Source organism: Ruditapes philippinarum, unplaced genomic scaffold, assembly GCF_026571515.1.
Source record: "Ruditapes philippinarum isolate M1 unplaced genomic scaffold, ASM2657151v2 ctg13596_1_1_1_1, whole genome shotgun sequence".
NCBI classification, from domain to species: Eukaryota; Metazoa; Mollusca; class Bivalvia; order Venerida; family Veneridae; genus Ruditapes; species Ruditapes philippinarum.
In genome coordinates this window covers 9,311-22,945 of record NW_026856522.1, presented here as the reverse complement: position 1 = coordinate 22,945, position 13,635 = coordinate 9,311, and the positions used below count along the sequence as shown (strand labels likewise).

Below are 13,635 nucleotides of genomic sequence, written 5' to 3'. Positions count from 1 at the left end.
AGAAAGAAAACACAAATTTATTTAACATGTTTCATGTTTAAGGAACTCCACTGAGGTTAATAAGACTAAAAACTTAAAATTTTAATTTCTCACATAGATCAACTGGGGCCCTTGAAACAGAAATATGTATACTAGTACTTGGTTTTGAAAAACAGAGCAAGCTAATGATCTGCTTTGCACTTAAGTTGTTGGTTACTAATAGACCTACATCAAATGTAGTGATAATCTCGAAAAATATTTCCATTCCCCTTGTGTCAAAAATCCTCAGTGGAGACCCTTTAATACTTTAGCAGAACATGCTGAAAATAAATGCCTAAAGCTTACTTTCAGTTTCATTTTCTACCAAGTTTCTAAACATATCCGTTGCTATGGCAATTTTCCCCCGAGCCCACATCACATATGGCAAAGTTTTTTCAAACAGGATATCAACAAGAGTTTTATACCTGGAAATTAAAAATAGTTCATTTTGGTAGGTATCAAAAAGAATTGCAGATATTTTTCTTAATTCAGATTCTTTTTAACATACTCAAATTTTAAATAATTGTACAGAATATTCTATACTTTCCCAGCAGTTTAAACATTTTAAATGATAACAAGTACCAATATTTCCTAATATTCTGATACTATACTTTATTTCATAAACATGTATATCAAATAAGAATACATTTGATGAAGTTTTTCAATTCATACTCGATTTTCAAAACATAATTAAATGACTCAAATCAAACTAGATGCTCAAGTTTCCCAACTACCGTGAATAGGCAAGGTGTCACATCTGACCTTGAGCTTTGACATAGTCAAATGGTTTTTGTGTGCAACACTCTATCTCATGATGTTGAACATTTGTGCCAGGTTATTTGAAATTCCACTGGTACAGATTTGTTGTGTGGACAAACTGTCCGAGACATTTTTTTGTTTTTAATTTGACTTTGAGGTCGACTTTCTAAACCAAAAGTACAAGATATACTATGCTCAAATGTGATATTTGAAAATATTGACAATGGCTACACAGTCTTTTTGTACATATACCTGTAAAGTTTTACGTTCTTTTATTTAAATAAGACATACTGGTTGGAGAGATAACTCCGCCACTAAATCACATATCTTTTGCAATATTTTAATTATCTTCCAGTATATTTTAAATATTGAACCACCTAAACAGAGTTCAGTTCAAAGACTTTACATTACACCACAAAAACTATGTATGAAAATTGAATCTGGTACTTCTTCAAGGTCTTGAATGAGGTATACAAAACATGGTCTTTTTACCCCACAACAGTAGATAAAGTCGACACTTAAATTTTTAAGTAAAAAATGACTGGAAAATCAGCATCAATAATTTATTTTTACATCTTATATGGTTTATCTATTTTTTGTAAATATTTAAACAATTTTTCAAAAATCTTTCCCAAGTCAGTGGCCTGTGGTCAATAAATTTCAACTACCTTACTGTAATTTAGTAAAAAGAACGTTTTGAAGCAGTTTTTGCCTACAAAAAGTTTAGGTTATTTGAAAAACATTAAAAAGTCTACCAAATTATAACAAATCATCACATTCTGTCCTGTTCCTATACTGTTAGGTGAGCATGTGCTTATTTGTTGAAAAACAAAGCTGAAACAATTATATTTATCAAGTGTCGGGGTTATCTATGCGTCGGAGTTATCTCTCCGACCAGTACAAGGTAAGAATTTTATAGATTTCAATAAATATCTGCAATAAACATATTTTACTCAAAGATGAGCACAGTATATCTTTTAAATGATTCATAGGGCAATATTCATGTAGTAAGTCTTTTTTTGTGTGGAAAATATCATATTTTGGGCTAGGTGGAACAGCCTGAATTTGGTGGTAAATCACTGTAAAATCAAAGTCTTGACACTCAAATAAAACAAGTACAACATATAATGTAAAAATATATTTACCTGAGACTTAGTGCTCTTTTTAGACGGATAATTGATGTTGTTGGTGAAACACTACCTGTGTGGCTAGGTAACATAAGATCTATAGCTGTACCAAAAGCTGCAATAAATTTACTTCTTATTGACTTTACAATATCACTACAGCTGAACTTTTAACAATATTTATTTCTTAAAAAAAAGAAAAGTGAAGCATGGAAGAAAACACATTTCTTTGTTCATAAATAAATCAAAATAGTTTAGGATTACAGTTATGTTAACATAATATATCTGAAGTTCTATAAAATAATTTCATATTAAAATAATTTCCTCAATTTTTTTATACAATTCAAAAGGGATTTAAGGTACTGAAAACAGAATATTCAAAGGCTGAAATAGCAAGTGAACATATAGTGATGTAAGCTCCCAAATACAATATTCAAAATGAGTCCTTATTGTGTTGAAAATACTATGTTCAAATATCAATATGATTATAAAATTATGTCATAAATGTACACATATTACTGCGAAATTCACTTATATTCGTGGGCAAGAAATTTCATGGTTTTATCAAAACAGGCATTTTCGTGGGTTCTTAAATTTGTAGATTTTCAATTTCTTGTAAAACAAATGACAGCAGGTGTCACTTTTGTAGATTTTCAATTTCTTGTAAAACAAATGACAGCAGGTGTCACTTTTGTATAAAATAAATAACCTCATGCAAAGTAATCTTACACTTAATCACCATGCATTTTTACTTACTGCATGTACATATCTTTCCGTATCACAAAGAGCTTGTCAATAAATTTAATCCATGCCTCTGGGCATTTATTACACAAAAAATCGGCGGAAAAGGGCCGATGCATGTTTGTAATGTATAGAATGGAGACATGGTAAGAAGTATTTGTTGGGATTAAAATTCGAAGGATCTTAAATTCAAGGATTGACCTACCCACAAAAACAACAAAAATTCTTGTTCAACAAATAATAAAAATACTTATTGCAAAACTTTAAAGGTCAGACTTTCTACAAACATAATTGTATTGTTGTCTTATAATATAATGTTAATAATTAGGTGTTTTAATAATGGCCTTTTTATTGGGCTGACAAATTAGCCTGAGACCGAAACCCAAAGTCTAATATGACTGTCTTAAACCCAATAATATGGTCATTATGAAACAATTATTGTTTTCTCATAAAGTCTGTACTTTTTGCATAATGGCCTTGTTTTATGTTCATAATGCCATGGTGAACTTCATATTAGCCTTAGATTTGGAGTTAAAGCGTGCCTTATATTGAAAAGTTAATAAAGACTCATAACATAATACTCACCCCACATAGCGTAATTCAAGGTGACATTGTCATTAAGATAATAGTCGTTATATGTATAATGCAAGTTATTACTGTCCGTGTGATAACTGGAAGATACAGTATATAAAAATGATGGCGTCTTCTCACTTCCATAGTCCCCATTTTCTAACATACTCTTTTGTGGGGCAAATGGTATAATAGCCCATATGCTTCTTTTGGGAAAAAAAAGGCTTAGGTGTTTCAGAAGAATCTGTCTCACTTTTACTGTTTTCAACATATGCCTTAGCTTTCATTTGGTTTTCCACTAAAGGTAATACTTTATTTTAAAAAGAAAGATAACTGATTTTCCAATTGTTTCTGGCTCCATCCCCACTGCGATATAAGTTTCTTCATTCCATATGGTAATACAGTGGCATCTTTTTCTAGTGTATTGGTTCTTTTCTTGCCCTTTTCAGAATTATATCTTTGTTTTCTCCTATTTACTTTAAGACACAATTCAACAAGTGTTGGAACTCTATGCTGGATCTCAACATCTGGTCCTGCTGCTAATACTTCCGTGAAAACATCGCTTATTTCATCAGTAGCATCAAACAAGTTTCCAAGATTAAAAAGATCATCTAAATACATTACTTTAGCCTGATCTCTCCTTTTTCTTTTCTGTTTCTTTGAAAGACGTCTTCTTCTTCCTTGATCAGGCTCCCCAGGTGATCTTACAGCTGTTGTATCATTTCCAATACAAGACATAAATAGTTCATCTTCTTCATCCTCTTCTTCTTCACCATCAGTATCTAAAAAGGAATCTAATATATCTGAACCAATACTTTCTAACTGATCCTCAGACTCTGTTACACTCTGACCTCTGACCTCAATCTCTCCCTCTTCTTCACAAGCAGTCTCATATTCACTACTGTCATCAACAGTTTCTTCAATATCATCAGCACTTGCATTACCATCATCTTCTTTCTTAACACACTCTTCTGAGCCTATAGCTAGGGTCTGAAAACATTAACAAAACCAGCTGACTAAGAAATGCAGGCTTTAAATGAAATAAGATATAGTAGTATTTAGTAACAGTACAAATAGCATTTTAAAATTAACAATCTGAAGAATACTGAGTTGAGACCTGAAACTTCACTTAGATTTTGTATGCACTTAAATATTTCACTACAGATTTAGATTTGAAATTTGACACATTTTATTGGGATAATAAATGTAGGTCACTATCAATAGCCAATTACGCTTCCTACAAATGAATTATGTCCATTGTGGAATAAAAAGAATTCTGGTTAAGGTATTGCAAGTAAGTTTAATCTTGACAACCACTTCTTGTATTCACTTTACATAAGTCTCCAGGGACATGCATGAGCTCAATAACCAAAAACTCATTTTTCTATCATGGTACATGTATTTTGTGGAAATATTCCCCTTTTTGAATTGAGAGAATTCCTGAGTTCTTTTGAAGACTTTTGATTTACTAACTGTTAACATGCAGTGTCAGTGAGAACTGTCACTGACAAGCTACATGTATGTCTCTCTGGCAACTCTTCAAACACATGATAAAAATCAAAAGTTGAAAAGTGTATTAAAAAAATCCCTTTTCTGGGAATTGCCATATTCTTAAACTGTCTAATTAAATAAAAATAGCATAAAATTCATTAAACAAAAATTGCATAAAATTCATTTATAATTACTTTTTTCTTTTTCCGTTTGCCTTTTTTGACAGGCTGGTGTTCTGCAGCTTGACTTATCTCCCATGAAATCATTCGTGAGAAAGCTGGTCTCTGTTTCTGTAGCTTTATAAGCTTCTTGATATCCTTGCTTTCATCAGCCATTTCTATGTCTGAAACAAACAAACACCGTACTGTGAATACATTTGATTTCATTTTGCAGGGCTGAAATTTCATGTTCTTGTCAACAAGAGCATTTTCATGTTGTTATTTTAATTCATGGAATGCCTGATTTTGCAAAATATGAAAATGAAAATAATGTACAAGATGTAACACAAAGATAATCTTACAGCAGACAATATAAAATTTCCATGGATAGACCTATCCACTACAATTAGTGTCCCACAAATAGTTACAATTTTGCAGTGTCTTAAAAGTCATCAAAAAGTACAGTAACAACAATGAAAAGGGAATGGTTATAAATAATGTCTTATTTGTTTGTTTGGTTTTACGGAGCACCAACACAGTATGGGTCATATGGGGCTGAAACAGGAAAGATGATTTTGACTAACCTCCGGTGATACAAACTAAAAAAAAAGCAACACCAAGGGTGAATATAAACCACCTCACCTGCTGAAGCTTACAGATGCATAGACTCCAGTTATTCAAAACCATTCATTTGCCTCATACTATCACACAGGGATAAACGGGGGGCCGCAATTCTTTTGCCACAACAATTAAAGGCAACCCCTCAGCCACAAGGGGCACTTTAAATTAATTGACATCAAAGTATATCCAAATGCAGAATCTGAACGTTCATTTATTTGAAACAATCAGATGACAAAAGGGAAATAAATAATATTTTCTATTAAGCATCTCTTTATATTAATCATTCATAACTGATTCAATAATCTGATAACACAAATGTTAGAAGAATTTTCATATTAATGCATAGCTTTATAAAAATAACAAGAGCGATCAGTGATCACATGTGTCGCCTCATGATGGCCAATTTCATGTTGGGACAAGTTTTGTGACAGACGGACAGACAGTGCACAACTAGACTTGGTACTGATCATTCCTGTAAAGTTTGGATAAAATTGCACCAGTAGTTTATGAGGAGTAGTCTGGACAAGCTTTTGTGTATCTGGCAACACACAGAAAAAAACACCTTTTTATCAAAGGGCCATAACTCAGCCAAAAATCATTCAACCGGAAAACCCGTGCAATATGCGCAAGGACTTGAGCTACATATCAATCCTGTAAAGTTTCATTGAAATTGCATTAGTGGTATAAGAGAAGTTAGTCCGGACAAACTTTTAAAAAAAATGTTATTAAAGGGCCATAACTCTGACAAAAATCATTGAACCGGAAAATGCTGACAATATGCACAACTAAACTTGGTACTGATCATTCCTGTAAAGTTTGGATGAAATTGCACCAGTAGTTTATGAGGAGTAGTCCGGACAAGCTTTTGTGTATCGTGCAACACACAGAAAAAACACCTTTTTATCAAAGGGCCATAACTCAGCCAAAAATCATTCAACCGGAAAACCCGTGCAACATGCGCAAGGACTTGAGCTACTGATCAATCCTGTAAAGTTTCAATAAAGTTGACAATATGCACAACTAGACTTGGTACTGATCATTCCTGTAAAGTTTGGATGAAATTGCACCAGTAGTTTATGAGGAGTTAAGTCCGGACAAGTTTTGTGACGGACGGACGGACAGACAGACAGACAGACGACGGAGAAGTGATCCCTATATGTCACCACTACTCCGTAGAGGCGACACAAAAAATTAATGGGTTCTATGATTTTCAAGATTATCTTATCTTTCTTTCTTTTTTAATTAAAATTAACAGGAGGTTATTAAAATCAATGTAACTTTTGTAGTAATGGTTTTACACACAATTAATATCAATTAAGTGAAAGGCAATGCCGACAAACTAATCAGAACAACATTAAGTATATTAATTGGTAGTTGTTTGTCCTGTTATAATATCCCAGTTAATATGAGTGTCTACCAATGTCACACTTATCTTACCAATTTTTAAGTGCATTTTCTTTTAAATATGGTGCAACAAAATCAAGAAATATTCACTTCCGGAAAATTAAAAGTAAAAAGGAATATAATGCCAGTGATTTTCCTACTTATATAACAGACTTCGATAAAAGGCCTCTTCCCAATTGAAATTTTCTTTAAAATCTTGCAGTTTTCCCAAAAATCTGAACTTAAACCTGCTTTTTTACTTCCCAAATCAGCAATTTTAGTGATAATTTTTCCCCAAAATCAAGAGGCTAAGGCCTCTTCCCAATTAATGCCTAGGTCACAAATAAAACGGGCGCCGTCCGATTAAACGATTTTTATAAAATCGGCAGATTTTTTGATGTCGTGGACGCCGGGCGATTTTAAATTTGATACCTTGCGTGGTCATGAATGAAACAGTCATCTGGCGATTTTTGCCGAGTGGATTTTACAGAAAGAATTGAACGGATCGGGAGGTCACTTCCCGATGTCCGTACGGCGCCTGTGCGATTTAAAAGTAAATCGGACGGTTGCCGCGCGGGCGCCAGGCGACAATGACTTTACATTTAATGACATCCTAGATAAATCAGCCAGTTGTAATTATCCCAGTAAAGAAGTCAGCTGCCAAAGCCAAGTGGAAGGCCAAGGAGTTGGTCCGTGTTGTTGACAACGAGTCACCAACGGCCAGTATCGAGGCCGTAGAAGGCGAAAATCAATCAGACATTCGCATGGACATTGAAGAAAAAATTGTGTTTACTAGTATTCAAAAGAAATTCACTAATATATTTTTGAGGCATTTACAACTTTTTCAAGCTGAAATTACAACAAACACAAGCAGCCCGGTCGCCGGATGACAAAACGATGACCGCCTGGTGCCTGTACATGAATTGTCCGGGTACCGGGCGATAATCGTTTGACTACTTAGCTCTATTCAGGCACCGGGCGGGGCCCGGCCGATGTCCGCCCGGACGCCTTTTAAATCGGACGCTGTTTTAGTAGAACAAAAAAATCATCGCCCGGTCGCCACCCGGCGACCGAACGATGTCCGCTCGATGATATTTATACTCAGTGACCCCAAAAATTATCGTCCGGCGGCCGTTAGCTTTTAAGTATTACTTAAAACTCGAATGCACCCGCCCGATGAGCAAAATTTTCAGCTGCTGCCGTCCGATAGTCACTGCCGCCGGACGGACACTGGCCGATATTGCGATTTTTTGGAGAAACAGACGCCGCCCGGCGGCATTTTCTTATTTGTGACCTAGGCTTAAGTGAGAAAAATCACTCAATGCTGCACCAACTGATGTTGACACAATTCTTGTAAGTACATTGTAGTCATACCTAGCAGGGGAACTACTTTGTATTAACAATATTTTTCTGGGTAAATTGGAATGCAGTCTGCCTCGTCAACTCTGTATTATGAACACATCTCTATTATTAACATATAAGGAATATTTTGTAATGTGCCATCAAGTGTATAGTGAAAATAAACATCTTTTACCCAGTTTAACAAAACATACAAAGTTAACAGTAATTTGATTGTTTAATTCACAGTAAATTAAACTTATGAAGTTCACATTAAACTAAATGAAGACATAGCAAAAAAACGAGCACTTTTAGAATCTGTCTGCATGCAAAATCCATGTTATAAAATCCTAACTCTAACCGATAACCTTCTAACCCTAACACATAACACTAATCCTAACCCTAGAAGTAATCTGTGTGACTTTGTAAAAAAACGATAATATTGAAGAAATAATATTGGGTAAAGTCATAATGTTAACAAGAGCGATCAGTAATCACATGTGTCGCCTCATGAAGGCAAATTTCATGTTGGGACAAATTTTGTGACAGACAGACAGACAGACAGACGGACAGTGCACAACTAGACTTGGTACTGATCATTCCTGTAAAGTTTGGATAAAATTGCACCAGTAGTTTATGAGTAGTAGTCCGGACAAGCTTTTGGGTATCTGGCAACACACAGAAAAAAACACCTTTTTATCAAAGGGCCATAACTCAGCCAAAAATCATTCAACCGGAAAACCCGTGCAATATGCGCAAGGACTTGAGCTACAGATCAATCCTGTAAAGTTTCATTGAAATTGCATGAGTGGTATAAGAGAAGTAGTCCGGACAAACTTTAAAAATAACAAGAATGTCGAACGACACATATACCCCCCTTTCTAGCCATTGACTCACATAATTGATAATTTTATTACATAAACTTGCCAAAAATGGGTACATGGAAGTGTTCAATTATGGAAAAATCAACGGAAACCATTTTGACATTTAAGGCCCATGTGACATTGACCTTTGACCTAATGACCCCTTAATCAACAGAGGTCATCTACTTCTTATGACCAATAACTAGGTGAAATATGAAGACTTTGTGATGAATACTTTTCAAGATAATCAGTGGAAACCCTTTTGACATTTAAGGCCCCTGTGACCTTGACCTTTGACCTAGTGACCCCAAAATCAATAGGGGTCATCTACTAGTTATGACCAATCACTTTGTGAAATATGAAGACTTTGTGATGAATACTTTTCAAGATAATCAGCGGATACCATTTTGACATTTTAAGGTCCCTGTGACCTTGACCTTTGACCTAGTGACCCAAAAATCAATAGGGGTCATCTACTAGTGATGAACAATCACTATGTGAAATATGAAGACTTTGTGAAACATACTTTTCAAGATAATCAGCGGAAACCATTTTGACATTTAAGGCCCCTGTGACCTTGACCTTTGACCTAGTGACCCCAAATTCAATAGGGGTCATCTACTAGTGATGAACAATCACTATGTGAAATATGAAGACTTTGTGATACATACTTTTCAAGATAATCAGCGGAAACCATTTTGACATTTAAAGCCCCTGTGACCTTTGACCTAGTGACCCCAAAATCAATAGGGGTCATCTAATAGTTATGACCAATCACTGTGTGGAAATATTGAAGACTTTGTTGATACATACTTTTCAAGATAATCAGCGGAAACCATTTTGACATTTAAGGTCCCTGTGTTCATGACCTTTTTGACTTAGTGACCCCAAAATCAATAGGGGTCATCTACTAGTGATGACCAATCACTATGTGAAATATGAAGACTTTGTGATACATACTTTTCAAGATAATCAACGGAAACCATTTTGACATTTAAAGCCCCTGTGACCTTGACCTTTGACCTAGTGACCCCAAAATCAATAGGGTCATCTAATAGTTTATGACCAATCACTATGTGAAATATGAAGACTTTGTGATACATACTTTTCAAGATAATCAGCGGAAACCATTTGACATTTAAAGCCCCTGTGACCTTGACCTTTGACCTAGTGACCCCAAAATCAATAGGGGTCATCTAATAGTTATGACAATCACTGTGTGTGAAATATGAAGACTTTGTGATACATACTTTTCAAGATAATCAGCGGAAACCATTTTACATTTTAGGTCCCTGTGGTACATGACCTTTGACCAAGTGACCCAAAATCAATAGGGTCATCTACTAGTGATGACCAATCACTATGTGAAATATGAAGACTTTGTGATACATACTTTTCAAGATAATCAGCGGAAACCATTTTTGACATTTAAAGCCCCTGTGACCTTGACCTTTGATCTAGTGACCCCAAAATCAAATAGGGTCATCTACTAGTGATGACCAATCACTATGTGAAATATGAAGACTTTGTGATACATACTTTTCAAGATAATCAGCGGAAACATTTTTGACATTTAAAGCCCCTGTGACCTTGACCTTGACCTAGGTGACCCCAAAATCAATAGGGTCATCTACTAGTTATGACCAATACAAACTGTGTGAAATATGAAAGACTTTGTGATACATACTTTTCAAGATAATCAGCGGAAACATTTTGACATTTAAGGTCACTGTGACCTTGACCTTTCACCTAGTGACCCCAAAATCAATAGGGGTCATCTACTTGTTAGTGACCAATTACTATGTGAAATATGAAGACTTTGTGATAAATATTTTCAAGATAATCAGTGGAAACCATTTTGACATTTTAAGGTCCCTGTGACCTTGACCTTTGACCTAGTGACCCCAAAATCAATAGGGGTCATCTACTAGTTATGACCAATCACTTTTGTGAAATATGAAAGATTTGTGATACCATACTTTTCAAGATAATCAGCGGAAACCATTTTGACATTTAAGGCCCCTGTGACCTTGACCTTTGACCTAGTGACCCCAAAATCAATAGGGGTCATCTTCTAGTGATGACCAATCACTATGTGAAATATCAAGACTTTGTGATAAATACTTTTCAAGATAATCAGCGGAAACCATGTGGTCTACCGACGGACAGACCGACAGACCGACAGACAGACAGACAGACCGACATTAGCAAAACAATATACCCCCTCTTCTTCGAAGGGGGGGCATAAAAATTATTAAAGGGCCATAACTCTGACAAAAATCATTGAACCGGAAAATGCTGACAATATGCACAACTAGACTTGGTACTGATCATTCCTGTAAAGTTTGGATGGAATTGCACCAGTAGTTCAAGAGAAGTAGTCCGGACAAGCTTTTGTGTATCTGGCAACACACAGAAAAAGAAACCTTTTTATCAAAGGGCCATAACTCGGCCAAAAATCATTCAACCGGAAAACCCGTGCAATATGCGCAAGGACTTGAGCTACAGATCAATCCTGTAAAGTTTCATTGAAATTGCATTAGTGGTATAAGAGAAGTAGTCCGGACAAACTTTAAAATTAAAAATTATTAAAGGGCCATAACTCTGACAAAAAATCATTGAACCGGAAAATGCTGACAATATGCACAACTAGACTTGGTACTGATCATTCCTGTAAAGTTTTGGATGAAATTGCACCAGTAGTTGATGAGGAGTAGTCCGGACAAGTTTTGTGACGGACGCACGGACAGACAGACAGACGGACAGACAGACGACGGAGAAGTGATCCCTATATGTCGCCACTACTCCGTAGAGGCGACACAAAAATAGCAGTGGACAGATTCTAAAGTTAAGCCCAAAAATGTTAAGTCAAGATACACAGTCTTCGCCTTAATTTTTTTTAAGCACTAGCCCAGGTGGGCTATAGCAGCCTACAAATTTCACTAGGCCGAACCCATTTTAACTTAGCCTGAACCAAAATGGTAATTTTGCATACATTTTGTACAGAAATAGCACTTTCTATGTTTTTATTTAACATTAAACATTATTAAAAAACTCTTCTTCCTTTCAGTTTTTAAATAAGAAGAGTTTAAATTACATAGGAAAAGCAAAATATTTTGATATTTCTGTGGCATTGTCTTCAGACCCTGATAAAAAAATTTTAACAAGAGGGCCATGACGGCCCTGAAGTCGCTCACCTGTATATAGGCCCCCAACAACCCCCCCCCAAACCCCCCCCAACGTTGCAGGCCAATTTAAATCAAAGGCTTTTATTGCACAAACTCAGTAGACACCCATAAGAAAGATGTTTCATGCTAAATATCTAAGCTCTAGCTCATTGGGCTTTTTGAAAGAAGATTTTTTTAACGTTTTTACTTTACACATATAGTTAAAAACAATGACACCCCTGGGGCCGGGCCAGTTTTGACCCCAGGGCTTTTATTTGAACAAACTTTGTAGACACTTACTAGAAGATGTTTCATGCTTAATATCTTAAACTCTAGCTATTTGGGTTTTTAAAGAAGATTTTTTAAGTTTTTGCTATACACATATAAGGAAAATCAATGACCCCCGGGCGGTGCCAATTTTGACCCCAGGGCTTTATTTGAACAAACTTGGTAGACACTTATTAGAACATGTTTCATGCTAAATATCTTAGCCATAGCTCTTTGAGTTCTTTAAAAGAAGATTTTTTAAGTTTTTACTATATGCATATAGGAAAATCAATGATCCTCCAGGGCGGGGCCAATTTTGACCCAATGGCAATTATTTGAACAAACTTGGTAGATACTTATTAGAACATGTTTCATGCTAAATATCTTAGCTTTAACTCTTTTGGTTCTTTAAAAGAAGATTTTTTAAGTTTTTACTATATGCATATAGGGAAAATCAATGACCCCCTGGGGTGGGGCCAATTTTGACCCCAGGGCTTTTATTTGAACAAACTTGGTAGACACCTATTAGAACATGTTTGATGCTCAATATCTTAGCCATAGCTCTTTGAGTTCTTTAAAAGAAGATTTTTTTAGTTTTTACTATATGCATATAGGGAAATCAATGATCCCCCGGGGCGGGGCCAATTTTGATCCCAGGGCTTTTATTTGAACAAACTTGGTAGACACCCATTAGAACATGTTTCATGCTAAATATCTTAGCTCTAGCTCTTTTGGTTCTTTAAAAGAAGATTTCTTAAGTTTTTACTATATGCATATAGGGAAAATCAATGACCCCCTGGGGTGGGGCCAATTTTGACCCCAGGGCTTTTATTTGAACAAACTTGGTAGACACCTATTAGAACATGTTTGATGCTCAATATCTTAGCCATAGCTCTTTGAGTTCTTTAAAAGAAGATTTTTTTAGTTTTTACTATATGCATATAGGGAAATCAATGATCCCCCGGGGCATGGCCAATTTTGATCCCAGGGCTTTTATTTGAACAAACTTGGTAGACAGCCATTAAGAACATGTTTCATGCTAAATATCTTAGCTCTAGCTCTTTTGGTTCTTTAAAAGAAGATTTCTTAAGTTTTTACTATATGCATATAGGGAAAATCAATGACCCCAAGGGGG

At 35.4% G+C, this 13,635-nt stretch overlaps 1 protein-coding gene across 1 annotated transcript; it reads right to left on the bottom strand.

The window, feature by feature from the left end:
• Positions 1 to 324: 324 nt before the first annotated feature.
• On the bottom strand, positions 325 to 5,042 carry LOC132746879 (uncharacterized). Its single transcript, XM_060736157.1, has 4 exons — positions 4,898 to 5,042; positions 3,228 to 4,202; positions 1,923 to 2,019; positions 325 to 443 (listed from the first exon to the last, which is right to left on the bottom strand). The coding sequence occupies exons 1-2, from the start codon at positions 5,036 to 5,038 to the stop codon at positions 3,525 to 3,527; spliced, it is 819 nt and encodes a 272-aa protein (XP_060592140.1). The 5' UTR covers positions 5,039 to 5,042; the 3' UTR covers positions 325 to 443; positions 1,923 to 2,019; positions 3,228 to 3,524.
• Positions 5,043 to 13,635: the final 8,593 nt, after the last annotated feature.